General features: G+C 38.6%; 1 protein-coding gene across 1 annotated transcript; it reads left to right on the top strand.

The window, feature by feature from the left end:
* The first annotated feature begins 1,967 nt into the window (after positions 1-1,967).
* LOC127468021 (transient receptor potential cation channel subfamily V member 6-like) lies at positions 1,968-27,247 on the top strand. The gene is made up of 15 exons (XM_051780722.1): positions 1,968-2,544; positions 12,205-12,302; positions 12,682-12,804; positions 13,369-13,509; positions 14,049-14,147; positions 14,345-14,520; positions 15,389-15,535; positions 17,500-17,712; positions 18,044-18,130; positions 19,759-19,835; positions 20,018-20,183; positions 20,468-20,534; positions 21,122-21,390; positions 22,129-22,235; positions 23,724-27,247. Exons 1-15 carry the CDS (start codon positions 2,414-2,416, stop codon positions 23,995-23,997), a joined length of 2,175 nt encoding a protein of 724 aa, XP_051636682.1. The 5' UTR covers positions 1,968-2,413; the 3' UTR covers positions 23,998-27,247.

Genomic DNA, 27,247 nt, shown 5'->3' with positions numbered 1-27,247 from the left:
GGAGCTGTGGAAAAGGATTCAAAGAGCTAAAAGCAGCTATGTGGAAAACCACATACACCAAAACTATATAGACTTACAATCCACCCCTCAACTACGAGGCCTTATCAAGTCCTTAGTTTTTGAAAAAAACTATTTATAGCCTCCTACTAGACTAAAAGCCCAGCCGTGCTTAACAGGTATGATCTGCTAAAGAAGCTGTGGTCCCTATCATATGCTTACATATTTCATCCATCTTTCATCTCCGTATTCTATTACCATGGAAAATGACCTCTATAATGAATTAGAAGAAAACAGCTCTTAGACTTTATGTTCATACAAGTGGATAAAAGAAAACTATTGAGTCAGCTTTACTGCACTCTGAAGCTATAATGAGGGCTCTAATGAGACGCCCACGACAATGTGGTGAGTCCACCTGAGATGCTGGTTTGCAGTTATTGGAATTGTCTGGCTGCTGCAGCTGTTGCCTCCATGGCTAGCTGAGAACATCCTCCTCAACCTGCTGTCTGACTGTTACTCATTTCTTATACCTCAGAGCTGCTGTTGGTGTGGAAGTGCTGCGCAGGGAAGGGAGGAATGGGTTGCTGCTTGCTTGACTTGCTGATACCAGTCTTCTAGGCTTTGTACTGCTTGGTACAAGCAGTAGAAAGTATTCTGCACTTGGGATTAAAGGAGATTGTGTTTGTCAATCACAGGTACTTAACACTTCAATGCCTAAATATCTTTCTCAACTTTGAGTGGAGATATCTTTCTCAACTTTGAGGGGAGTTGCTTCCCCCACGCCCCTCCTCACAGTGCTAGGATATAACAAGATCAGTTAATAAAATTGTTAAAGAAAACCCTCATATATTGTTAAAAACACAGTATATGCTCAGAACACCTGGCTCATCTAAACTCTAACCTCTCAGTGTAGCAAGTAATACATTGTTTCCCATTATGACAAATTAACTTGACACTTTCTCCTAGAACTGGTCAATTCATTGAATCTTGCATTTTTTGATATGGTTCCTCGAGTTTGCCTTAAAACACTTTTTTTTCTGTGTGGCAATTTGTGTATACATCATGAGTTCACAGAAGTTTGGATATTGATCCTGGTTTGGTAGGTCTAAGTAACCTCTTAACAAATCAGGAATTTCAAAGACATGACTCAGCCCTATTGCTTTACACACTTTTCTCCCTTACCTACTGATTCTGTCTGGTCCAGGCATCCTGAACAGAAGTCTTTTCTGCTCCAGCAGGAATAAGAAGAAATAGATATTTCTGTTGATTCAAGATGCAAAATTACTAGGACAGGTCTTTAGGGAAAAGATTTTCTTTTCTTTTCTTTTCTTTTCCTTTCTTTTCTTTTCTTTTCTTTTCTTTTCTTTTCTTTTCTTTTCTTTTCTTTTCTTTTCTTTTCTTTTCTTTTCTTTTCTTTTCTTTTCTTTTCTTTTCTTTTCTTTTCTTTTCTTTTCTTTTCTTTTCTTTTCTCTTCTTTTCTTTTCTTTTCTCTTCTTTTCTTTTCTTTTCTTCACATAGCTTCCAGCTTCTTCACAAGAAAAAGGATGTCTCCTCTCTTCATTTTGATAGTGGCTTTACTGCTTTGCACCCTTCCCCCCCAGTTATGTTTTTCTGTTCCAAAAACTAGTTTTTGTTGCATAAAAATTTTCATCCCTTTCCTAAATAAGATTTTTCTGGAAGAAATGTGAAGACATAATGAGATATTTTAGGACATTAAAGGAAAATGAAATATGCAAAATTTATGCATTAATCTACATAAACTCTTCTTCCAATTTGTGGAGTAAAGTGATTTTGTTTTACATGGAGAAGGTGGAGTCTGTAATGATAATTTCTTTAATGGGATTTGCAGACAGCTGAGGTGGGAGGTGTGTCCTCCTCTATACTACCTTCCCAGAGTGCCCTGTCTTTTAGGGCACGTTCCCACATGTTCACTCACCTTAAGGGTGTTTTGCCTGAGTTGTTCAGCTGTCTGTTTCAAAATTGCTTACATGTTGCTTTCCAGAGGAATTCAGAGATACAAAAAGAGGATGATTGCTTCTAAATTCTAGACTTTAAAATCACAATACTAGAAGCTTAGGACTTTGATGCTATATGAATTCTTCAGTGCTGTACAGGGTCTTTTTGAGCTGTAGGCTGCTGGTGAGCTACTTCTAAATCAGACACACCTTTGGGTTGGGCTATTTTGGAAACTAAGTAATTGATGAGATTCAAGGTATGGTCTGCTAGGAACAAGTGATTTTATTTTGTGTTTTTACATGTACTTTGATCAGCTGATGCAGTTGACAGACAGTCTCCTCTGTAAGTAAGCGACCAGGGCTGGAGGAGTGGTGACCTGTAGTGAGCCTTTCTTGACTTTTTTCCAAGTGGGCATTGCTGGCTTTCAGGCAGCTAGGCAACAGAGGAAAAGGGACCTGATATGGGGGTACCTTTATTTGGGGAGAACAATCCCTTCTACTCCCGGATCTGGAATGGACTAAGTCAGAAGTTGCAAGGCAAAAAATCCTGGGATAAACATCTGGATGAAATCTACTTACTCCAGCAGAAAAGGTACAGTGTATTTTAGCCTTCTTGTCTTCCCTTTCTTCTGCTGCTCGATCCCTGTAGCTGATACTCACTATTTCCCCTTAGGCTTTTCTGCCAGCAGATAAACTTTAAACAACCCTGGAGCACTTTTCTCTATCAGATTTCTCCTTTCAAGGTGGAATGCTTCTGGAGTGCCAATCTTATCTGCTTTCACGGGTAGATTTACTAGGTCGAAATTAAATTACCCTGAGTGCAAGACTTCAGTCACAAATTAATACTGTGTACTCTTGTCTTTTCTGCTTCATTGGTAAAGCTCACCAGAAAATTCATGAAGGTTTGTTTTTAACTATTACTATTATCATTATTATTATTATTAACATTACTATTATTATTATTATTATTATTATTAAGACTGTGTGTGATGTATATGCTACAGTCAGTTGAAATAGCAGAGAGTTTTTTTGTGAGGATTCTGCTTTCTGTCTCTTTAAATGTTGCCCTTACTGTGGGATAGAGCAGACCTAATACTGTCCAACATTCTGGTGGTCAGTCACCTCCTTAGCTGGACTGCTGATTCTCACCCCTGTGACATTGGTGCCAACATGTACAGTGACTCTTCTTAGAGCTTATGTTATCCAGAAGATTGCTTGTGTCTTCCCATGTGAGTACTGAATCAAGGCTGTTTTTTACTGCTGTGCAGAGTTGCTCCCTCCACCCACAGAAATTGAGGACTCTTCGTGGAAATACAGCTGTATCTGGTTTTCATTGTTCCCTGTCATTTCTACATGCACAAATGCTGCATTACTCAACTAACAAATTGCTTCCAGTTGTTTATAAAATCTTTTTTTCCTTCCCCACAAAACTCTGAACATCTCTGGGGGCAGAAAGATATTTATCTATGCATATGTGTATGTATACACACATATATGAATAGAAATAAGCAGGATAGCAGCTTAAGAGGGACAAAGGTACGTTTTTGTCTGTAGGGAAAGAACTTAGATATATCATCATCTAACTTCTGACCAAGTAAAAAAGCATGTTCAAGTTTACTTCAGAGCAATAGGACTTAAACACTCTTAAAATGGGAGGGGCAATGGGAACAATAGTATTTCCATGGAATGCTGAAGTGTTTACACTCATGAAAACCATCACAAGTAACCGAAAAATAAGTTCTCAGCAGATTCTGTAATATCCAAACGAGTACAAAACAGAGGTCTAAATATATTTAAAGTATTAAATCAATTATATTGTTATATTAATTCCATACTAACACTTAATAGCAATTCATAATAAATATTGGTAATATAAAAATATTTTGTAGTTATGACATTATCTTCACATTTTTAAGTCAAAGAGATGTAGAAGGAAGATGTGCTGATCTCTATCTAACCTCCCACTTGAAGCTGAACTACTGCCAGCAACAGATCACATTGCTTAAGTCATGTTTAGTTCAGTCTTGAAAGCCTCCTAGGCCAGAGATTCTGCTGTAGCTCCAGGTACCTGTTATGGTGTTGTAGTATCCTCCTAGAGAAAAAAGATTTTTTCCCAAATATTCAACATGAACCTCCAAGATCATAACTTGATGCTCTAGTCCCTTTTTTATCATTGGCAATTACCAAGAAGGGTTTGGCCCCTTCCATTTTGGTGCTCCCTTTCACATAGCCTACTGTTAGTTTGCCATTTGACCATCTCTTTGCTCATTACTCCCCACTAGTCATGTACTGCACAGGCCCATGAACATATTGTGTGTTGCTGCTGATAGAGGAAAACTGAAAAACCTGTAAGGCATATAAACTCATCTTCATAAACTTGTCTTTAATCACTATAGTGCAATCCCAGTGGTCCCCACAGTTCCCTTTTCTGTGTTTTTTTTATAAAGGTCTGTGTAAGAATACATGTAATGCATACAATATCACTGTCTGTGAATTCAGGGTTGTATGGGGACACAGGTGTTCTTTTTCCATTCTAGGTCTGTATGTTTCCTACAGCTTACAACACAAATAAGTTTTCTGCTATTTGGTCAGAAATTACGTGGTGCCAGTGGAAACTCTTTTCCTAAACAGGGACAGGACGAATTCTTCCTCTTATTATCCTGCTCTTCCCTTCTTGTCCCCAGAGATGCTCAGAGTGTGAAGAGAATGAAAATGAACATTTTGCAGACGACTTAATTCAGTTTTATTGCTTTTGCATTTTTGGTTATGTACAGATAGAAAAATACAACAGGAAGACCTTGTATGGTGACTTGTGTATGAGAACTACTCTTTCAAAACCTCTGCTTTTGTGGAAAAACTGTTGAACACTAAGAGGGCTTTTGCTACATCCTGTCATTTTGTGGTGCGGAACTGCAGTATTGTGGCTTCAGCTTGAGTTCTTAGTCTTAATAGTGCTGGAATACATAGAGCAATTAGCAGAGATTAAATTCTACTATTGTTTTGCTGAAAGCCAGTGGTAAATGTGTTACTATTTAACTGATATTCTCTCTGACTGCACACAGAAAGTCTGCAAGAGAAGAACAGTGTTTATTTCTGTCCTACAACTGGTGATAATAATACCTGAAAGCTAACTGTTTTGGTAGTTGTCACCCTCACTGGAATTGCTATTCATTCTCTTTCTTCATGTGAAACAATTCTTTGAACCTTACTAGGAGTAGATCTGAGCATTTTCCAGAGAGAGGGATTAATACTGCAATGTATAACATTTCCCAAAGGAAAAACCAGGGGCAGGAAATGTGATACAATCTCCTAATATTAAAGAGGAGCTTGAGTTTATTTGACCTTTATCTGCTGGTTTCTTTCTGTTGAAGACTCTCCTTTTTTAACAGCCTGTAGCTCAGTGTGGAATCCCAGGGACAGTGGTCACATCTCCTATGTCCTTTCTAGAATTATCTTTGGAAGCAAACTCTGGGATCTATATAACGTAGAGCATATAAGCATAAATCCTCAATAAAATTCATAATGATGGGAAACAGAGAGATAAATACTTATGAAATTTTGGGCCTAGTAGAGGTGAAGAATCACATGCCTGTCACAGTGTAATAGATCTTCTGGAAACTATGAGAACCATTGTTTTATTTTTTTTTTTTTTTAGTCCAGGGCAAGAGGTTCTAAGGAAATGTGAACAAATTTCTTCTACCGTGTAATTTTAGAAATTCCACCATATGAGAATTGCACTGTTCATAAAAAATAACTAATAAATAAAATTATGTTATATTTTTCTTTCTACTATTTCCTCTGTCTATAACTCTGATAAATCAATCTCTCCTCTCTGTGTTTCTTCTCTCTCACAGCTGCTGCTTAGGGATTAGTGGCCTTCATGTGGTGCTCTGAGGCTTAGTTTTTCTAATGACAATAAAATGGTTAACTTGTGTGGTACATTTAAAAAAACGAAAGCAAACCCAAACCACTCAAAATATTTTTACATATTAATTAAGTATAGAAATTTGTGCTATGAGAAATAATACACTAGAGGTTCTTGGAAGAATTTGCATAACTTGCAAAGATGGTCATTCCAAAGATGCCAAAATATAAACTTTAAATCCCCTTTACTTTCCAATTTTTTTAGCCTCACAGACATATTAGCAAGCTGCTTTGCTTACCCTGAAAACAAACATGGCACAGATAAAAAAGTAGCTCAGCCTAATGCTAGTAAACGGAGTTGCTTAAGAGTTGTACAGGGACACAGAGATTCTTCAGCTTCTAGACAAATCTTTCTCAACCTGGTAGTGAATGAGATGTCACCATAGATTTGCTGTTCAGTTGTACAAACAACAGTACTGAGTTTTCAGCCCACAATTAACACAGGATTGTCCTGTCTTAAAATTCGCTATGCCTGTCAGTATTAATCAGATCCTTTGCTGCCAAAGGTGACAGCGAAATAAAATTGGCAGCTTCCAGTTCCACCACTTCATTTATAATATGTTTCAATAGCAGTGCTTCTGAGTAGTCAAGATGCAAAGAACAATCTATTGGAAACTCCCTCACTGGATGTAAAATAAAGTCAAAAGCAACAGTGACAGCATTTCTGGTCTTTTCTTTGGCTGTTACAACTTCATCCTAATGGCAGCTTTGAGCCTAATAATGGAAAACAAGCCTCCTTAATTTCACAGGTGTAAAGGTCTGTCAGAGCTCATGTTTCCCCAGCAATGCACAGACACACACACATCCCACCTCAGTGCCTAAGACACGGTTCAGGCTCATAGGTTTAGGAAGTTATTTGACTTCTTAAACTTGGCTATAGGTTTCCTTGTGAAGAAGTAAATGTGAAATTTGTGCCCAGAGGAAAAAAAATCCATCCCAAACTACAAAGTTGTTAGAGAAAATGATTAGACATAGGGTAAGGAACATAACCTATAACAAAACTGCAAGAAAATCCATACTGAAGTGGACTAGAAGTTTTGATGCAGAATGCATCAAAAGACACTTCAGAGATCACAAATGCTTCAGAGAACATTTTTTTAATGACTTAGTGATAATAAATAACAACTAAAACATTCTGAACTGTTAATCCAGTTCTAGCATGAGAATGGTCTCAGATGCAGAATTAGGAAAAAAAAAAAGAAAAGAAGTCAACGCAAGGAGAATGCCCTGCTGGAAATGACTGACCAAGATTTCTATTGCTTAGTGTGGTAGACAGTTAAATATCTGAAGGGATAAGAATTCCCTATCAGTTTCTTGTCTAGTATCATTGGCAATTATTAACCTGTTTAATTTATTTCCAGAGAATCTCTATTTACTCTCAGCTGAAAGGTCTTTGACAGACACTGGCAAGAAGTTCCAGTTAATTTGCTGAGTCTTGCTGTTAGTGCTGAAGAAATGTGCTGACCCTGTTGATTGTCCAAGCCCCTGTTATCTGTCTTCTTTTCACTTCATGCAATTGCTTTCTAACTCATTCTTCGCCATCTTGTGAGATGGTTGTTGAATCCCTCTCACCTGGTTAGCTTCCTCTGTGCTCTCCTCTGCTCTCCTGAAGTCTTCCACATATTTACATGCACATGCTAGCAGAAGGAAGGGAGAAGATGAATCTCCTCTGGCAATTTCATGATGCATTGTTGAGCTCTGATATTTTGAGCACCACAACAGGGAAAGAAGAGAAAGCTAAAATAATATCCTGCTGATGAATTTATAACTTAGACAGAAATAATTGCTTTAGAACCTCAGTAACTGACTATCTATGGGGATAAAGCATGAAGATAGAAGCAAACTTGAAGTAGAGCAAGCAATAGGAAAATTCTATACGGTGAGTGGCTGAAGGTTTAGAATCTGAGAAGGGAAGAATAGACAGAGATGCTTCATTGCCCGTCTGATGAGTTCAGTCTTGAAATAGAAGCTTACAATTGGTTGTTGTCCGGACAGTTCACATTTTTAATATATTTCTTTGTTTTAAAAGAATAACCATATAAATCCCAATTCTTTTTATAACAGAGCTAAGACTTATGGACTAGTCCTTGCATTTTCTATCTCTCCATAAGTGTAATGAGCAGGATGCACTCCAAAAGAAGTGCTTAAGAAGCTGTAAACCCAAAAGGGTGCATATTACCAGCAGAAAGTGCTCATGAAATATTTAAACTTGTTTAAAATTGTATTACAGTCAGATTCAGTCAGAATCTGACCTACATTTTATCTTCTCTTTGTTTCACAATGGATTTGCAGGTGTTCCTGATTTTGTTCTCACCTAAGTTGGAAAAACACTTCCTGAGCACATAATTGAATAATCCATGAAGAAAACTGAATGATAGTAACACATGATCAAGGCTTACTAAGTATCTCAACATAGATACATTCCTTAGCTCAGTAAGAAGAACCCAGGAACACATCCAGGTGGATACTGCTGTGGTTTTCGTTGCCCATCAGAACTTGTCTTGTAATTGTGCTTATCCTAAACTGATCCTGTAAGACAACATCCATACTGCCTAATGTTACAAACCTATCTGGCTAAATTAGGAGCTCAATATCTATTGATTCCATACTTGCTGAAGGGAACGAACAGGATTAGAACAGGAGTTTAACTAAGATGTGCTGAATTATCTTCTCAAGGTGTCTAGATATGTCTCTGCTGAATAATTCTCTGAAAGCCACCTTCTCCATCCACTGATATGATGGTTCCTTATGGAAACTAAGCATCTACTGTAGGTGGCTCTGTTAAGAGACTAACTTACAGATTTTGCCATCTGCTGCTTTGACACACAGGAAGTCGAGTTGTAAAATGTAAAATTCATGCTGCACTTGACCTGTCAGGAAGAAAGTTGGTTAAATATACAGAAATAAAATAACTGAAAATGTTTTGAAGATTCTAAATTCAGGCGACTTTGTGTAATTTTTTATATTAGTGAATTTGCTTCACCTAATTTTTGACATTTATATGCTCAGTACTTTGCTTTAATATATTAAAAATTAGTTGATAATTAGCATGGTATGTTTTAAATGGGAGTAAAATGCTTCCCCAATTATGGGACAGAAAATTAAATGAGAGTAAAAGCATATGCTATAAATATGTAACTCATGAACCTTTGAGATGTTACAGGCAGTGTGCCATGACATTTACTAACATTTCTCCGTTCTTCTTCTGGCTTGATCTTTGACCTGAGAACTCTGGCTTTTTAAACCCAGTTGGAGGTTGCTACAATAAGAAGAAATGTTTGACAATTTTGCTTTGAGTTTCCAAAAGAGTATAGTATTTATTAAGTGTCTTCTTTGTAGCAATATTTTAATTTAATTAGTTGTTTACAAGGACTCTGGTAATTTTTGTGAGAAAGGTGTTGTGTTTGTGTCCTCCTACATTGTCTCTTGCCCAATCCTTCCTCCTCTGTGAGGTCATCTGAGGGATAAAGGCCTACCCAGTAAAGCATCAACATATTAATTGTAGCTTTGTTTATACTATTGAAACCCCACCTCTTTTCCACTTCCTGCCTCTGAAAGTTACATTTTCCAGGAATACAGTCTCTTTTTCAGCCAAAATAGTGGCAGAGGTGGCAAACTGACTTCACTAATACTTGATCTTACGACTTCTGCTCAGAGTGCCTCTTTATTTAATTCCTATTTGTCTGATCCTAGATGCAATCTTCTCATCAAATCATCTTGTCATTAGCTACTAATGCACTGACGCATGAGTAAGCTATAGAAGGAACACTTCCTTAAGCAGCAAGGCCAAGAGTTTGGAGGACACAAAAATATCTCAGAATGGCTGCTTAATTTTTGAGGATGGTTCTTTATATCTTATTCTCCTCTACTCTTCAGAGTTTTTCTAGTCTACTTTCTAGAGCGTTTGGTGACAGGAAATGCTCCTTTTGTGGAATGATAAATATAATAAACCAATGATATATTGGTTATGATTTTATTACTTGTACCCTGTGCCCATTAATATACACTACTTTCAATGATTCCTATTTATCTGTGTAATTCTGGTACTTCTCTTTGTTTTGCTTTATCTCCCAAGTTTTCTCCAGTGTGTACAGTGTCTTTCCACTATAAAGGAGTGCAGAACTCTCACATTTCAAGTGGATTAAATCCAGAGATAATGGCATATTAAAAAAAATTGCTTCAGGGTTTTGTTATTCATAACAGAATAATTTAAAGCAAGAAATATATATTCCTGTAAGCCACAGAATTTACATTGCCTGTTTTCCTATCATTTTATTGTTAAATTTTCCTATGCTCAAGCTGTACAAATTGTAAGAAAACATTTTTTGCAATGGGCCATTTATATTCTCTCTGTCTCTGATGTGAATTTTCTTGTAGTTTATAGTAGAGTTATATTCGTTGGTAATGTATTCTCACATCAATGTTGTCATGTAATGCAAAACACCTATTGCTTTATAGGGTTTATTTACCCTATAAACCCTATCCCCAAAATCTTGTAACTAAATAATACCAGCATATACAGAACATCACAAGCAGAAAGCAGTGACTGTGTCTTTAGATTTGACCAGCATATTTGTCCCATGTGCTTTTTTGGGGGGGTGTGTGCCAACAGTCTGAGCCAACAGACTATTGGCAGTTGTTACACTATAGTAAAAGCACAGACTGAGTCTGGTAGAAAAATGAGGCCTGGTGTTCTTCATATCAGCTTGAATTTTTTTTATTGTTCTACTGTAATCCTTAGACATCCCTGCATCACACATTACAGCTTGACCTAAGCCATGCTAGAAAATCAAGAACAAATTAAACACCTATACTAAAATAAAGCAGAGGTGAAATAAAAAGCTCAAAATTTGCATTTGAACAGAGATCTGGAACTGAACTTTTCCTGTTTGGAAAGAGGAATCTCTTTCTATTTCATATTGAAAATTCATGAGCTGTAAGCTGTTTGTTTGGATTTGGAGGTTTTTCCTCCCCTTAAATCTTCAGCTCCTGAACTTAAGATACTTAAAATTCTTTTTTTGTATAAAACCAAAAAAGCAAAAAACCCTGCCCCAAAACATTTTCTTTATGAATTAAAAGATAAACCTGAAGATATTCAAGGATAACAGAAATATTTACCCCAACTTAGGAGATTCTGTTTTAGTTTTCTGTGATTTTTTGGTAGCCAACTTGTGGTTTTGAAAATTGGCAAAGCTTATTTGGATGCTGAGCAAGCATACATTGCAGGTAACTCTTTTCAGGTGCTTATACAAATTGATAAGAACAACACCCAAGCCTTCTCTTCTCCAGGCTAAACAGTTACAGTTCTCTTAATCTTTCCTCATATGAGTGATGCTCTAGTCCCATAATCATCTTTGTGGCCTTTTGTTGAACTCTCTCCAGTAGCTTCATGCACTTTTTGTGCTGAAGATCCTAGGACCTGGACACAGGACTCTAAGGATGGCCTTGCCAGAACTGAGTAGAGGGGGGGGGAGGATCACCTCCCTTGACCTGTTGTTTGCTTCCAAAGATCTTGCTGTAGTGAAGTTTGGTGGCTGTACTTGTAAATTCTTCATCAGCCCCAAAGGATATACTCAGATAACCACCCAGATCCTCATGGAAGATTCAAGGACGTGCTTCAACTATAAGTGAACCACTCAGTCTGGAACTTGTTTGAGGGCATGCTCTTTCCCATGACTTGCATAATTGCAGTTCTCAACATTTTCCCCAATTCTTTCAGCATCAGAGAAAAAAGTAGCTAATAGCTAAGCTGTCAAATTTTTCTTCATGACTGTATAATGAGGAACTACATTTCAGAGCTCATTCTTTTAATTATATCATAGGAAGCATTGCTACAACACAAATGACATTCTTGTTTGTACCTTTCTATGCCTTACGGGAGCAATTCAGATGACTTTTTTTAATTTACTGTGCTGTGTGAAATAACAACTGGCCTGTTCTGGCTCCTGAGATAACTAGTCTACTGGCAGGAGGTGCATCAATGACCCACCATTCACTATCTTCTATGCCTCAAAATGTGGGCTATACAAACCAGAAACATTTTGGTTATTCATTTCTCCTCTCTTTCTCTCTGCTGCCACCATACGGTTCAGCCTCAGTAAGCCAAGAGATGAAGATCTCACCAGGTTTTTAGAATTGCACTGCTCTGCTTTTGCCTGTTCTTTCTTTGTGCATTGAAAGAATACCTCAGACAGTAGATGAGCATTACCCATTTTTCAGTGAAAATGTTCAAGGTACATGCTGTCTCGAGCAAAAGCCATGCTAGCTCTGGAAAGAGGCACCATGTGTTTGATTTTGTTTCTTACGAGCCTCTTTTTCTTGACTGCAGGATCTGGGAATCCCCACTCCTCCAGGCTGCCAAAGAGAATGACCTTGCAGCCGTTAGGAAACTTCTCACTGATGGAACATGCGATATCTATCAGAGAGGTAATTCAGATTATTTGCAAAAAATGGGTTTCTGTGGAAGGCAAGAACTCCCTACAATGAGTAGTTTGTTATTTTGCTAAAACCTTTGCATTAGCAGCCTGTGTCTGAAGCTTTGCAACAAAATGAGTTTTCTGACTTGGTGTGCTCATTCACTTCAGGCCTGAGGTCTGCCTGAATCAGGTACAAATACCTGATGTTTCTGCTCAGCTGTCGGATTTTGGTGAAGGACAGAGACTGTGCAATTATGTGGCTGTACCAAGCAGTACTCAAGGGAGGACCTAGCACTCCCATAATTCTCCACCTCAATGAATTTATTTCTGCATTTGTCCCATACAGTTGAATGTCTAGATGACTCACATGCTTCTCCTACTGTTTCTAGGTGCAGTGGGGGAGACTGCCCTTCATGTAGCTGCTTTGTATGATAACTTGGAGGTGGCAGTGGCTCTGATGGAAGCAGCTCCTGAGCTTGTCAATGAGAGGATGACATCAGAGCTCTATGAAGGTAACATTGCTGGGAATGAGGATGGACAGGATTCTCTGCAGGGGAAGAGAGGAAGTACTACCTGTACATTTAGGAAATTGGCTTATACTGTTCCAGGTTCAAGATATTGCTAAACTGTTACATAGCAAAACCAATATACAAATGGAAGGTGGAGTTATATTAAATGCAAGTACACACATGTGCAAAGGCCTTAACCACAGGTGGACCTGTTGGCTACTGTGAGATTGCAAGATTATGTATAGTTTGCTTCCCAGAAGAATGTGGCATGTCTTGTTTTTCCACAGAAAAAAATCTAGAAGGTGCATCCTGTTGAGGTTTTTTGGCAGGTTGTAAAGTCAATTTTCATGATTTCATAAAAAGATTTAAGTAGAATGGGACCCCTGGAAAAATCTGTCATACAACCCTCTGCACCCAACAGAGATAACTTCAAAGCTAATTCCTATAGTTGCTGTGGATGCAGTCCCAAAATCTTCCATTTACCATGACTGACATGTGAACTGTAGGCTACTGATCAGCCTGAAGTTACTTTCTTGGAAGACAAGGTTTTATTTCTGTGTCTTACAGGGCAGACAGCTCTCCACATTGCAGCAGCGAACCAGAACATCTCTTTGGTGAAGGCTTTGCTTAAGAGAGGAGCCGATGCCAGCACAGCACAGGCCACTGGGCACTTCTTCAGGCGCAGCTCCCAGAGCCTTTTCTATTTTGGTACAGCCTCAACTTCTCCTCTTGTTGCTATAGGAGGGAACCAGCAGAGTGGTGAGGGGGTGTGAGGGAGGCTTACTTTAGTCCCCATCTAAACTGGATAAGCAGAGGGTCCTATCTCGAAGTGTCATCAGACACACACTTTTTATCAAACAGTAAGACTTCATCTGAGTATGTAAATGTTACATAAATATAAATAATACACATTTTATATGTTTGCATGTATAAAAAATATATATATTGTATAAAAATTGTAATTTAATATCTTCCTACCAGCATATATTGCGAATTATTTGTCAACCTTCTTATGGAGGTAAACTCATGAAAAGAATACTTCATTCTTTTAGTGTTTTGTGGGGTAGGTCTTCTTTTCCTTTCTGAGTAGGATGAGGAGCAGTGCAGGAACTTTACAGGTTACCTAAAGTAATTCTTCCTTTCATATCCTCTGGCTTCATAGCATGGATAACTTTCCCTCAGCATGCTTCAACCTCTCCTACCTCCTGGGTTCTTAATGTTGTTTCTCCCCATTCCTTTCATTGCAGGAGAGCATGTTTTATCATTTGCTGCCTGTGTGGGAAATGAGGAAATTGTACAGTTGCTCATTGAAAATGGAGCTGACATCAGAGCTCAAGATTCTCTGGGTAGGTGCTCTGGGGCATACAGAGAATCTGGACATTTTAATTCAGACTCTGTCATTTGTGTACTCAAATATTTTTCTCTCACTACAAGCAAATGTGGAATGAGGGATGTGAGGAAAATAAAAGCCACCCGTCAGTTCTCAGTCTTTGCACAGGACTGGGCTATTCCACATAATTTATCTGGTCTGCTTTCTTCACAGGTAACACTGTTCTTCACATCCTGGTTCTCCAGCCTAATAAGACGTTTGCCTGCCACATGTACAGCCTGATTCTTTCCTATGACAAGAACAAAGAGAGATCAGGATCACTTGAACTGATTCCTAACAATGAGGGTCTTACTCCATTCAAACTGGCTGGAGTTGAGGGCAACACCGTGGTGAGTTTGTGTGACACTGGTACCTCCATACAAAAGAGCAATGGAGAACTTGAAATAACATCGTTCAGACCAAGGGAGCTTGTGCATGTTCTTAGTGGGTAGAAGGTCGTAACAAGTACTTTTTTTTGCTAAAAGTGTCATGTGCGACCAGAAGACACTTTATAAAAAATGTCTTTATCTTAATGAAAGGAATGAGTGCTTAAAAATAGATATTTTTTACCCAATTTTTGAAGCATTTGAATTAAACAGGTATTAACAGAAAGATTCACCCCAAGTAATGTTTTGAAAGTCTCACTGAAATTGTTGTCTTTGTTGCCTAGAGTTCATTACCCTAAATGTGACATGTGGGAAATTTCTCCAGGTATACACAGGCATTTATTCACAGAAAAAAACCGTATCATTTTAGGCAAAATCTCATCCTTCCCCTCAATAAAAAGACAAATGTGGTTAGTATTTCTTCTGTAGATCCAGTAAGGACAGGATCATTTCCCTTGTCACACCTCTTTTCTGAAAACTTGTAGAAGAGTATAAAAGAACTGTGTTTCTAATCAATATCTGAAATCTATTGTTAGGATGTATGACTGTGTCAAATAACTCTAGCAGTTTGATTAGAATTTAGAGTAAAGACCACTCATCCTTTACCTCAAGCATGAGCTAATAACCAAATAGGAATCAGAAAAGTTCTTCCACTTCTTAATCTGCTGTGATTGAGAGATATGAGAACCACAGCAAGTACCAAGTTCAAGAAAAAATATGTCATAATTAAGGGTTTTTAACAACTTTATTTGTTCTCATTGCAAATACACTCATTGCAAATGCATATACTGGAAAGCTTCTGATATCCTTGGCCTTCTTCTTGTCTCCTCAGATGTTTCAGTACCTTATGCAGAAGAGGAAGCAGAATCTCTGGTCTTTTGGCCCCTTGACCACTGTGCTCTATGATATCACAGAGATTGACTCCTGGGCTGAAGATCAGTCCTTCCTCGAGCTCATTGTATCAACCAAGAAGAGAGAGGTAAGTGGGCACTGTGTGCTTTATGTGTGCAGACCATGGTGATTACAAAAGGAGAAACATGATGAATTTGAAGGTTCAAGCTGTTTTATATGATCCATAGAGTAAGAACTTCATACCGTGTGCTGCAGGGAATACAAGAAGTGTAGCAGTTTATTAATGGTCTGGCTACATCTACATCTGATGTTTTATATACAGTTTCTTCTGAGGTGTGAAACTTGTAGATTATGGAAAGAATTTAGTAGGAGCAAGCTACAGAAAAGGGTTGTCTCTCATCAAACTCAAAGACATACTAAGTACCTGTAGAGTAGCTGTAGTAAGTGTCTTCCTACAACCGTGATTCTGGTTAACTCTCACAATGCCCCTGTGAGACAGGACTATGCTCAGAAGTCCTAAATTGTAGTGCATTTTAAAACCACTCATTGTTATTATTCCTTTCATTTAATGACTGGTTATGACTCAAAACAAAGGGGGCAAATTATCTCTGCTCTAGGCTCAAAAACTTGTAAAGAGATTACTAAGACAAAAATAGCAGAGTGTAATGGCAAGCTTAGACAGATCTCCATAAGACTTTCAAGGTACACCACCCTGTCAGTTGTAGTCACCTTAAATAATCCTAATAGGACAGGAAATGAATCAGAAGACACTTCAATTAGCCCAATTCTACCCATCCTGTATTATTTCCATCTATCAAAATTTTAGTCAAACTTTTCTAACAGAAGTTTCAGCTATTAGAGAGCTTTGTACAGTGTGGAGGAAGTCTATGAAGCTCTCATTTGCTTTTATGCAAAATAGTCTATGTTTCTATGGCTGGTGATACATAGAGAAATTCAGGGAAGAGCAACCTTAGAGGTTGTTCACTTTAGAAGACTAAACCATAATCCTAGAAGAAAGCAGAATATTGTGCCTCTTCTTATCCCAAAACATGCATATAGCGCAAAGGATAAGATGCCTCCTAGCATCAAGAGATATAATGATTTCTTTATTTTCCAGAATGCTCTTAAAAATGTACAATTGCAATTTTTTGATGTAGAACTAGTTATTCTTTTTTACATTTGATATATGTTTGGCCCAAAATGTTTGCCATCTCCTCTAGAAGAATGCTATGTGTTACCCCATGTTATACCCTCCCAGGGCATCTTTAACCCTCAGTTGGAAGTGGTTTCTCTAGTATTAAGGGGAATGCATACACACAGAGGTACTAAGATATATTTTCTGATCCTTAAGTGAATGAAAAGTAAAATAATAGAAGGGAACTAATCTACAGGAAGATTATAGTAAGCTTCAAACTTGTATCATCCCCTTGAAAACGAAATTTACTTTCCTATGCAAAGAATTCTAGAATACTGATTTCTACAGAAAACTGAACACCTATAGGTACATTATCTCTCTTGTAGTGTGTGGGTCAAATTTATAAGTAAAGTGTAAAGTACCCTGTTTCTCCTACTTATGCTCTAAGTGTCAGTCTTCTAACAGAAGCTGAGGGTTTGACAATTAATTATCACTCAGACAATATGATGCAGAAACCTAAAATGTAGTTCTTTTACGTAAGCCATAGGGTGTTGGACAAATATATCTATCTTCTGGGAAAATGTTGTGGTTTTCTTATCTTAAACATCTGATAAAAAATTTGTGTTCTACTACTAACAGGAATATTCTGTCATCCTCAGTTCCATGTTCCTACATAGATGACAAACTTATTCCAGTATCTAAAATGTTTTTCTTGTTCTTCCCACTGGTACTCAAAAACTGTTCTCTGCAGGATATATTTTTTACTTTTTTTTCCAAAGCTCTGTATTGTCAAACTGTGTAAATCCAAACCCGCATTTTCAAAATAAATTCCACTTTGTAATTCTGAATAGCATAGGTGAGAATAGTTTGTTAATACTCTCCCAGGAAACAGTGTGAATGATGCTTATAAAAAAATGTACTTATGGCAATTAACTCCTTCTTTCTACCTTTCTCAGGCACGCCAGATCTTGGACCTAACACCTGTGAAGGAGCTGGTGAGCCTGAAGTGGAATATGTATGGTCGTCCCTATTTCTGTTTCCTGGCTTTATTCTATATACTCTACATGGTCTGCTTCACAATGTGCTGCGTCTACCGACCTCTGAAACCCCGAACGGGCAACAAAACAAGCAGCAGAGACAATACAGTCTATGTCCAGAAAATGCTGCAGGTACTGTGACTGTAGGAGTCAGGGCCCCATAGGCAGCATTGGGCAATTCCCATGTAACCTACTTAACCAGAAAGTTCAAACCATTCCCAGTCCTCACATATTACAGCTGTCCTCGTACTCTGTTTCGACCAGCTGACTGTTGTCAGAGAGGAATACGAGGTGTGCTCTGTTCTCCATTGTGGACCTGGGCTGGTTCCTGTGGCATTGCCACGTCTAGTCATGTTTATTGTAGCAACAGTAGGCTGCATTCATCCCCATCCTCTTTTTAAATTTACTTTCACTTTCTTTAAAATTTAATTTTAATTTCCATTTACTTTTTTTTTTCCCCCAGGAATCTTATGTGGCATATGAGGATGAGCTGAGGCTGGTGGGGGAGCTGATCACAGTCATTGGAGCTGTAGTAATTTTGGTCCTTGAGGTAAGAGAAATGGTGAGCTGCATAGTTTCAAGTTTTGTCAAGACAAATCCTGCTTATTATACAAACATGGATTTGTGCTCACTAGTTGGTAAGGTCATTTGCTTACTCTTAGGTATATGGCAATAGACATTGTCAACAGTATCTATTAGATGAGACAGAGACTTTGACAATGTCCTAGTAAGACTCCAGTGCCGAAGAAGCAATTAGAAGGACTGGTCATCCTCTCAAATACTATACGCAGGGCAGTGCCACAGTTCCTGTTAGCACCATCCGTGGGTCCAGCTGACTCCCAGATGTTGCTTCATCCAGCTCCCTTAAATACTCATGTATTTAGGGGTGCTGGATGAAGTGAATTCTGTGTGTACACAGAAAAGTTTATATTTAATTGGAGATCATTTACTCTATGGACTTGTAACAGCAGCCTTTCTCAACCAGAGTTCTGAGGTGAATGTATTTAGTTGTTCTCCTTATTATGAACTCTCAAAAAAACCAACAAAAAAAGTGAAAGTTATTTAAATTAGAACAAACCTATTCCCCATGTGATTTTATTATAATACGAAATAGAAGACTGAAACTTGTATGAGAAAACTCAGAGGATGATGCCAAGAAGAACTGAAAATAAAACAGGTGTTGTAAGCAGCTTTCTGCCTATGGGGTACATTAGGCACGGCATCACCAGTCGGTCAAAAAAGGTGGTTGTTCCACTTTACTTTGCACTGGTGCAGCTCCACCTTGTGTATTATGTGCAGTTTTGGCCACCTCAATATAAAATAGACATTAAGCTACTAGAGAGTGTCCAAAGGAGGGCCATGGGGATGGTGAAAAGTCTGAAAGGGAAGCCGTATGAGGAGAGGCTGAGGTCACTTGGTCTGTTCAGTCTGGAGAAGAGGAGATTGAGGGGAGACCTCACTGGGGTCTTCAACATCCTCCTGAGGGGAAGCAGAGGGGTAGGTACAGATCTCTTCACTCTCTGGATGAATGACAGCACTCGAGGAAACAGCATGAAGCTGAGTCAGGGGAGGTTTAGATTAGATGTTAGGAAAAAGTTTTTCACCCAGAGGGTGGTTGGGCACTGGAACAGGCTCCCAAGGGAAGTGGTCACAGCACCAAGCCTTTCTGAGTTCAAGAAGTGTTTAGACAACACTCTCAAGCACATGCTGTGACTCTTGGGGATGTCCTGTAAAGGGCTAAGAGCTGGAGTTGATGACCCTTGTGGGTCCCTTCCAACCCAGGATATTTTATGACTCTATGTTCCAGAAGGACAAGTCCATCTTCCTATGTTTGGTCAGGACCCTGGGGCTAGGCTGCAGCTTACACAGTGTGAATAATAACAAACTCCTTTGATTCCCCTAGAAGATCTTTTTTATCTCCATTATTGGGGCACGGCACCTCTCTGTGACATGTCTCTCAATGTGCCCAAGCATTTTTCCAGCAACCTCTGTGTCATCCCAAGAAGGGCCCACCAGCCTCAACCATTATGATTTTAAAGTAACAAAGAAATCAATCTGTTAACCATCAAAAAAGGCAGATGCAGCTGTCCCCAGGAACTTCTGAATGTATGTGGTTACCATGACATTTAGTGATATGATGGAATCTGAGTCCTAGAGTTAATAGGATGTCTCTCTTAGATCCCAGATATCCTTAGAGTTGGAGCAGCGAAATACTTTGGACAAACAATCCTAGGAGGTCCTTTCCACATAATTGTGTAAGTACAGCACTTTTTAAGTCCAATAAATATATTTTCTCCCATTTCCCCCACTGCTGTCTTTTGCCAGATGAGTCACTTTCTCCATTCTTTTAGAGTATTCCTTTTCTTGATTTATTTCTCTTACTGGCTCAACCGAATCTTCCTCCACTGAACTTTTTTTCACTGTCTCTTCTTTGCAGCATCACATATGCTTGCATGATTCTGGTAACCATGGTGATGCGTCTCACCAGCACCACTGGAGAGGTGGTGCCCATGTCCTTTGCCCTGGTGCTAGGATGGTGCAATGTCATGTACTTCGCACGAGGCTTCCAGATGCTCGGACCTTTTACCATCATGATCCAGAAGGTATAAGACACAAACAAATACAGACTTTTTACACACATCCTGACACCTCTTTTAGGATAGGAAGAACTGTAAGAATACTTTTTCTCTCTCAGGATTAGGATTAATGGCAAACGGGCAAGTTCTTGTCTGCACAGAGGGTTTAGGACTTTCACATTCTCTCTTTGGTTCAGAAGTTTCCTTTAATCCACTCATGGTCTTAGAATCTGGGAAAATGTTTACATAGGGTTGCACTGAGACTTGGTGGGACAGTTGGGCCTTATGGTGGCTCTGTCTTTTCTCTACAGATGATATTTGGAGATCTTATGCGCTTTTGCTGGCTCATGGCTGTGGTGATATTAGGCTTTGCATCAGGTGAGTCTACAAAAGAAAAACAGCAATATGTTACCCCTGACAACTGCTTTGGTATGAATTAAGAGTGTGGATTTTGATTTAATCTCTGGTTGCCCTCTGAAAAACTGGCAAAGGTGGTGATGATATATAGCTTCTATTTCTCTAAGTGTGGTCACTTTCCCAGTACTGATTTCTGTTCTCATGAGTTTGGTTTTCAATTCTTGCTCCTTCCAGGGTAATAGAAATAGGATAATTCAGATAATTCCACATATGTGTAAGTCCAGGTTTAAAAACATACTGCGTTTCTGATACTTGTCTGTGGAAAATGAGATTAACACACATAGCTTTATTATATCCTTGAGGAAGTTAAGTTCACTATTTTGAGAATAAATAAACAATCAAAGTAGTTTTGGGTCATTTTGTAGTAGAAACCAGTGATTCTATAGAGGGATTTGTCCTTGCTGGGTTCTGCACTAGTATAGAAACACATGCAGCTCCTTCCCAGACCACTTTATGTTGTCACAATCTCCTACAGGACCCTGTTGTTTCTCGTGGAATGTGATTCCTGTTGTTAAACTCTCTCTTTTTCCCTCATTGCTCTCCTCTAGCTTTTTACATCATCTTCCAGACAGAGAATCCTGAAAACCTTGGGCAATTCTACAACTATCCCATGTCCTTGTTCACCACTTTTGAGCTGTTCCTCACTATCATTGATGGCCCTGCAAACTATGATGTGGACCTGCCCTTTATGTACAGCGTGGTATACTTTGCTTTTGCCATCATTGCTGCCCTCCTTATGCTCAACTTGTTAATTGCCATGATGGGTGATACCCACTGGAGAGTGGCCCATGAACAGGATGAGCTCTGGAGAGCCCAGGTAATCTATTTAAGGTTGGCATTTCTACCTTATTTCAAATAACAGCTAGAAACCCATCAGCCTTTCTTGTGCATTCTGTGTCTCTCTATCTGTTTGTTCCCTGCATGCAGAATCTCTTATTAAATAGAATTAAAGTGGTGTCTTTTTTTACAAATAACACTTCTGTGTAACTGAGTTAAATTAAAATTATAGGGATTGACCGAGTGGGGATAGAATGCAAGGTAATGATTGCATGAGGGTCAGTGATGTCTTAAGATCTATTAAGAGAAGTTGGCCTGACTCTCTTGCTCAGAAGGCAAAAAAATTCAACCATTTCTATAGGTAATCAACAGGAAATCCATTTCCTAGTACTATTCTGTGAGAAAGCAATCAGTCAAATGGTTAAATGTAGTCATGTGGCCACATTGGTAAGTTGTGATGAGTTAATGTGGGTATAGATACTGTCCTCTTCTCTAGCTTGCAAATTGATTATCCTACTCATTGTCATCAATTATAAAAGAAAAGAAATTTAACATTGTTTTAAGGCCACCATTACTTCCACAAAACATGGCACAGTTAGACCTAAAATAGTGATTGCCCTATAATAAATGGAGTATTGACTCTACTATTTTTTTCATTAGATAAGGAGCTGGTAATGAAGTATGGTTTGGGTCAGTGCTCACAAAACTGATAATTTTGAAAGAGAGTCTGATTTTTTTCTATTTCGTTTAAGTTCTTTCTTTTTTTTTCATTCCAAAGGTTGTCGCTACTACTGTCATGCTGGAGCGGAAACTGCCAAGGTGTCTCTGGCCTCGCTCGGGAATCTGTGGGCGGGAATATGGGTTAGGGGACCGATGGTATCTCAGGTGAGTTCTCTTCTAGTGTGTGCATGTGAGGATCTAAGAAGAAGAATCCAATGTATGGGTGTTAATAAAGGGCCTTTTCAGTGGCCTGGGGAGGAGTGTTTGGAGAGCTTTCCTTACAGAATACAGATTCCAATCTGTTTTCTGTCTGTGACTGGTAGGCAAGCACTGTTCCCCTCAGAAAGCTCTGCTGTGCATTTCCTTCTGAAATTTGATGATGCTTTCTTATCCAGTAGTTACATGGACAGACCCCAGAAACTGCATGAGTTGCAAGGCCTGAATATTTCTTTCAAACTTACTATAATGAGTATCACAAAACTTCACTGCTGTGCTTGGTTGGCTGACCCTATCCATTAGATACATGAAATGGCAGAGTTAATGTATTAGGGATTCAACAGCAATGAACTACTCTACAAATGATTCAAAATCAGAATTGGAATAATTAGAGTTAAGATTTTTTTCTCATGTGAACCTAGTACCTATATCATATTTTGCAACAACTACATCAGGTGACAAGTCTTATGTCTAGGATTTTGGATTAGGCACTGAACTAACAAAATATCTGTAGTCTAGATAAAACTAAATTCCTCATTATTTTTTATTTTAATCAATATTTATGACAGATAAGAAATTATTTACCTTATGGGCATGTGTCTTTTCTAACTGCACCATCTTTTGCTGGTAAAGCCAGAAGGGGGAGTGGCGGCTGTATAAATCATAGAATAATAGGATATTCTGAGTTGGAAGGGACCCACGAGGATCATCACAGTCCAACTCCTGGCCCTGCACAGAACTTTTGCAATTTTTGACAGAGAATTGAGCCTTGTAGATTTTCAGGCTTACTTGAAAGAACAAGCAGACCTAAAATGGTACCAGTATGCAACACCTTCAGATCAAGATGCAGAATAAAACAGTGTATTGCAAGAGCAATTATGCACTGGATGATATGAGAAAAGAGTGTTGCTGTGAACTAGTTCTGTCAAATTACATGTATGTTCATTGTATGTAGCATGAGACAGTATTTCAGAAGACAGCTTATAAGTAAAGTAGAGAAGGGTTGGTGGGAGTGGAGCAGTTAAATAAAAGTGCATTAAAGAATAAGGGTCATCCTTATGTCTGACAGCCATGGAGTATTAGAGGAGGAAAGTCAAGAACAGAGGAAATAGATGAATATATGCATATACACAAAGAATCTGGAACTAGACTCAGGTGGGTTAAGTCTTCAAATTGCTTACAGCTGGCATAATGCAAAGGGCAAATCATGATTGGGAAATAAGTTAAAGGACAAGAAACCATGGGCAGACCAAGGTACTGAAGTCAGTGATGTGGATAAATGTCTAGGAGATAACTGTGCTAGCAGCCCCTAGCACCCTGCTATAATCAGTTTTCTGTTTCTGTGCAGATTTTCTGGCCTGTTTTTGTGGAGGGGTTTTGTGGATAAACTGGTACTTTTCCACATTGTTCAGTTTACGTTTTTTAATCCTCTTACAGAGTTGAAGACAGGGTTGATCCCAACAAACACAAGATGATGCGGTACACAGAAGCATTTAAGGCTCAGGATAGGGATAACTATGACAAAGGTTCAGAAAAGCTGGAAATCAATAGAGACATCCTGTATAAGAAGGAATTTTCTGCTCTGTCATTGTCACGAAGCACATCCAGAACTAGTTCTCACCGTGGCTGGGAGATCCTGAGGCGCAACACTTTCCGCCAACTTTGTGGAGAGGTTGGTCATGCCACAGAAGAGGAGGTCTATGATGTCTAAGAAGCCTCTATTTTTACTCCACAAGATGAATCCCTTTTGCAACAGTTGTCTTCTATAGCTGTTCATACACTCCCCAGCATACTACACACATTCATCAGCCTTGAAGAACTCCACTGGTGAAGATTTCATGAGCAGTTCATGGCATCTATGCTATGATATGTGAATGCAGTCTTTTCTCTCCTACTTATAAGTGCCTCTGCAGTTGCACTGATATTTGCACCAAGCTGGTGGGCTTGTTGAGCTATATAATGCAAATGAGCAAGAGAAGCCAGCAATGAGATTTCATCCATTTATGAAGAAGTGATCAGTAAGCCCTCTTCCAGATTGTTACATGCAGTATAATCTATCTCCCCAGTTTCACAAAATCACAATGCTCTCATAGCAAAGAACGATGACTGAAGTTCTGGTTTATGATTTGGTACAGAGTTGGAAAAAGACCAACAACCAAACCCTGTAACTGAGCTCAGGAATAAAGGTAGTTGTTGATACTGTGATGATTAAAAAGGACTGTAAATACTAAGCTGGAATTCAGGGCCTGACCGATTTTGGCTTCTGAAGAAAGGCAGTCTCTGTTAACTGCCTTTTCAACATTGCTATCTTAGCAGGACTGTTATCATTTTGGTTTGTGTTGCTTGTTTGGGTTCTTTATTGGTGATGGGGTTTTTTGCTTGTTTCTTTGTTTTTGTCACATGAATGCACTTTAAGCTTTTGAAAAGAAGTGATTGCTATTCCTGAGAGGATTCTGAAGTGGGAACTTCTTTTCCTATTAAGAGCATGTATGACCTGGTTAGGTGACTTTCAGCAGTGTGAAATTTCAGCATTTCCCAAGTGAGCTAAAGCTGGTCTTTTGTTTTCTGTGGAAGAGTAGGTTTCTGAATCATAACTCCCTGACTTATAACTGAGACATCAAGGTTGGGTAGTGAGCTCTCTATAACACAGAAAGAAACGGTGAGGAAATGTTGGATAGATGAATAATAGCTATTGCAGAGGCAGTTCAGAAGCTGGTGTATGCTCGCTCTCCGTCTCTCTGAAAGTCTAAAACTATCCAATGAACAACTGAGTCACCCACACTGTTCCCTTCCAGGCATGACACTGTGCCAGTCTGTCAATTTATCTTCTGCCTAAGGACACTTTAAGAAAAATGAAGAAATGTAAGAAGTGATCCAAGAAATGGACAGTCATTTCAGGTTCTTTTGTATTCTCAGGAGTGCGGGGTTTCATTCCAGTAGCAGAAGTCAAGAAGAAAGCAATCCGTGGTCCTTACATTTCCTTCCAACAGGGCTAGTAACAGCAACTTTGTTTTTTAAGAAATCAAGGACTATTACGTATTACTAGACTTTGAGCCAAATCATTGTGCGATAATCAAAGAAGATAATGAAAAAGCTGAATCCAGTGGATTTCTAATCGTATTGAAATATCAAACATCTCCTCTCTTGCAGGTGCTGTGACGAGTATAATGATCTTTACAATTATGTATATTTATTTAAATATCCTCTTTCTCTTACTTGAATGTGTACTTTTTTTTTTGTGCTGCAATGGAAGACTGACAGAAGACTGTCCCTCTGGAATTCAACTGTATACTTTTGAGTTGACTCTTTTTATTGAATTGAAGCTATTGCCTAGTCTTGGTCACTTAAGTCCTTTGGCATTTATACTGCTGGTCTGTGGAAATGGAATCAATGTAGCCAATTAACCAGAACTGTGAACTGTTGCTCTGATTTTAGATTAATTTTTTTTCATAGTAAATTAGAAATAACAAGAAGGGGAGGACTGATGATTTCTCCATCCTACCCCTGCCCCCAAGTATAGTAGACTTTTTACTAGCTTGAAAACCACAGAAATACAATAGAGATGGAGCCACATATTGTCATTTCTACAAAAGAACTCATCTTTGTGACATAATAGTAATAATAATAAGGGTAGCTTGAAGTACAAGATGTGTAAGCCCTGGTTCTGATTTTGTGTTCTTCTTCATTGCTATAAACAATGAGAAATTTGATCTTAGAAATTAAAACAACATTTTGACATTGCAGGAGGCAGAACAAAATTCATTTACCAGTGCTAGACCTTTCATGATTTCTGTATCTGCTCTCCATACAAAGAAAAGAAAATATCCAGTAGCAGATTTTTTAAGGAGGTACCTTCTCCTGTAAAATTACATTCCGTGACAGTTAGCTTTCAAACTCCTTTCACAGAACCCATACATATAACAGCATCAGAACTGTGTGATTTATTTTCTGTCTTTGGAGTTGTCTAATGCAAATAAGATAGAGAATCGTAGAATCATAAAATAGTTTGGGTTGGAAGGGATCTTTAAAGGTCATGTAGTCCAGAAACTGAGGAGGGACATCTTCAACTGAGTCAGGTTGCTCAGAACCCTGTCCAACCCAACCTTGAATGTTTCCAGAGGTGGGGCATCCACCACCTCTCTGGGAAACCTGTTTCAGTATTTCACCATCCACTCTGTAAAAAATTTCTGACTGGCTCCTATTGGAATTTGACTTCCAGTTTCCTGACATGACTTGCGTATTAAAAAAAAAATCCTAGAAAAAGACCTTATACAAAAGGGGGCAGAATATTTTACGAATAGGAAATTGATTCCTCAGTCTTTTGTTGATGATCAGTGGTGCAGACCATTTTTAGCATAGTTTATTTATCTGGAGGATAAACAGCTACAGAAGAAAATTTGAAGTGGGAAAATTCAGCAGATGTAATGGGCACACCGGAAGACGGAAATATTAAATTTAATATGTAAATGTGGAATACCTACCCTCTTTCATTAGGACACATATACATAAAGTGTGCCCATGTGAACCTCAGGTGATGAGGTAATGGGAGGCAGCAGACTAACCTTTGAGCAGTTTCAAAGCAATCTGGCTCTGACACAGAAATAGCAGTGACTATAGTCACACAAAGATAAAGCACTTTCGCTGTAAGATTTTGCATGAATGTGATGCTTACAGATTTGCTTCAAATTTGTGTTTTGTGATGTAGTTATACCTATCGTTCTGAAACAGTATTGCTGCTCCTTGCTGTTGCAAGGTGTCTTTTCTCTCCCTCCTAACAATATTGCAACAATTTCAAAGCAGGCATTCCTCCCGTCCTTGAAACTGCTAACTTCAAACTGTCTTCTACATCACTGAAGTAACTTCTGAGTTTATGATAATGTGATAAGAATGAATGTTTTGATCCAGTTGCTTGTAGTAAGATGAGATCTATTTTGCTGACAATAAAAATATGGAGTATCTGA

Source organism: Manacus candei, unplaced genomic scaffold (assembly GCF_025592945.1).
Source record: "Manacus candei isolate 608988 ecotype Guabito, Panama unplaced genomic scaffold, ASM2559294v1 h1tg000014l, whole genome shotgun sequence".
NCBI lineage: Eukaryota > Metazoa > Chordata > Aves > Passeriformes > Pipridae > Manacus > Manacus candei.
Note: the sequence above shows the minus strand (reverse complement) of the source record. Positions and strands in the feature narration are given on the sequence as shown.

Coding starts and splice junctions, on each gene's coding strand:
- LOC127468021 (XM_051780722.1), top strand. CDS start 2,414: ATGGGGGTACCTTTATTTGGGGAGAACAATCCCTTCTACTCCCGGATC. Junction 15,536..17,499: donor TATCAACCAAGAAGAGAGAG/GTAAGTGGGCAC, acceptor TACCTTTCTCAG/GCACGCCAGATCTTGGACCT. Junction 18,131..19,758: donor TAGTAATTTTGGTCCTTGAG/GTAAGAGAAATG, acceptor TGTCTCTCTTAG/ATCCCAGATATCCTTAGAGT.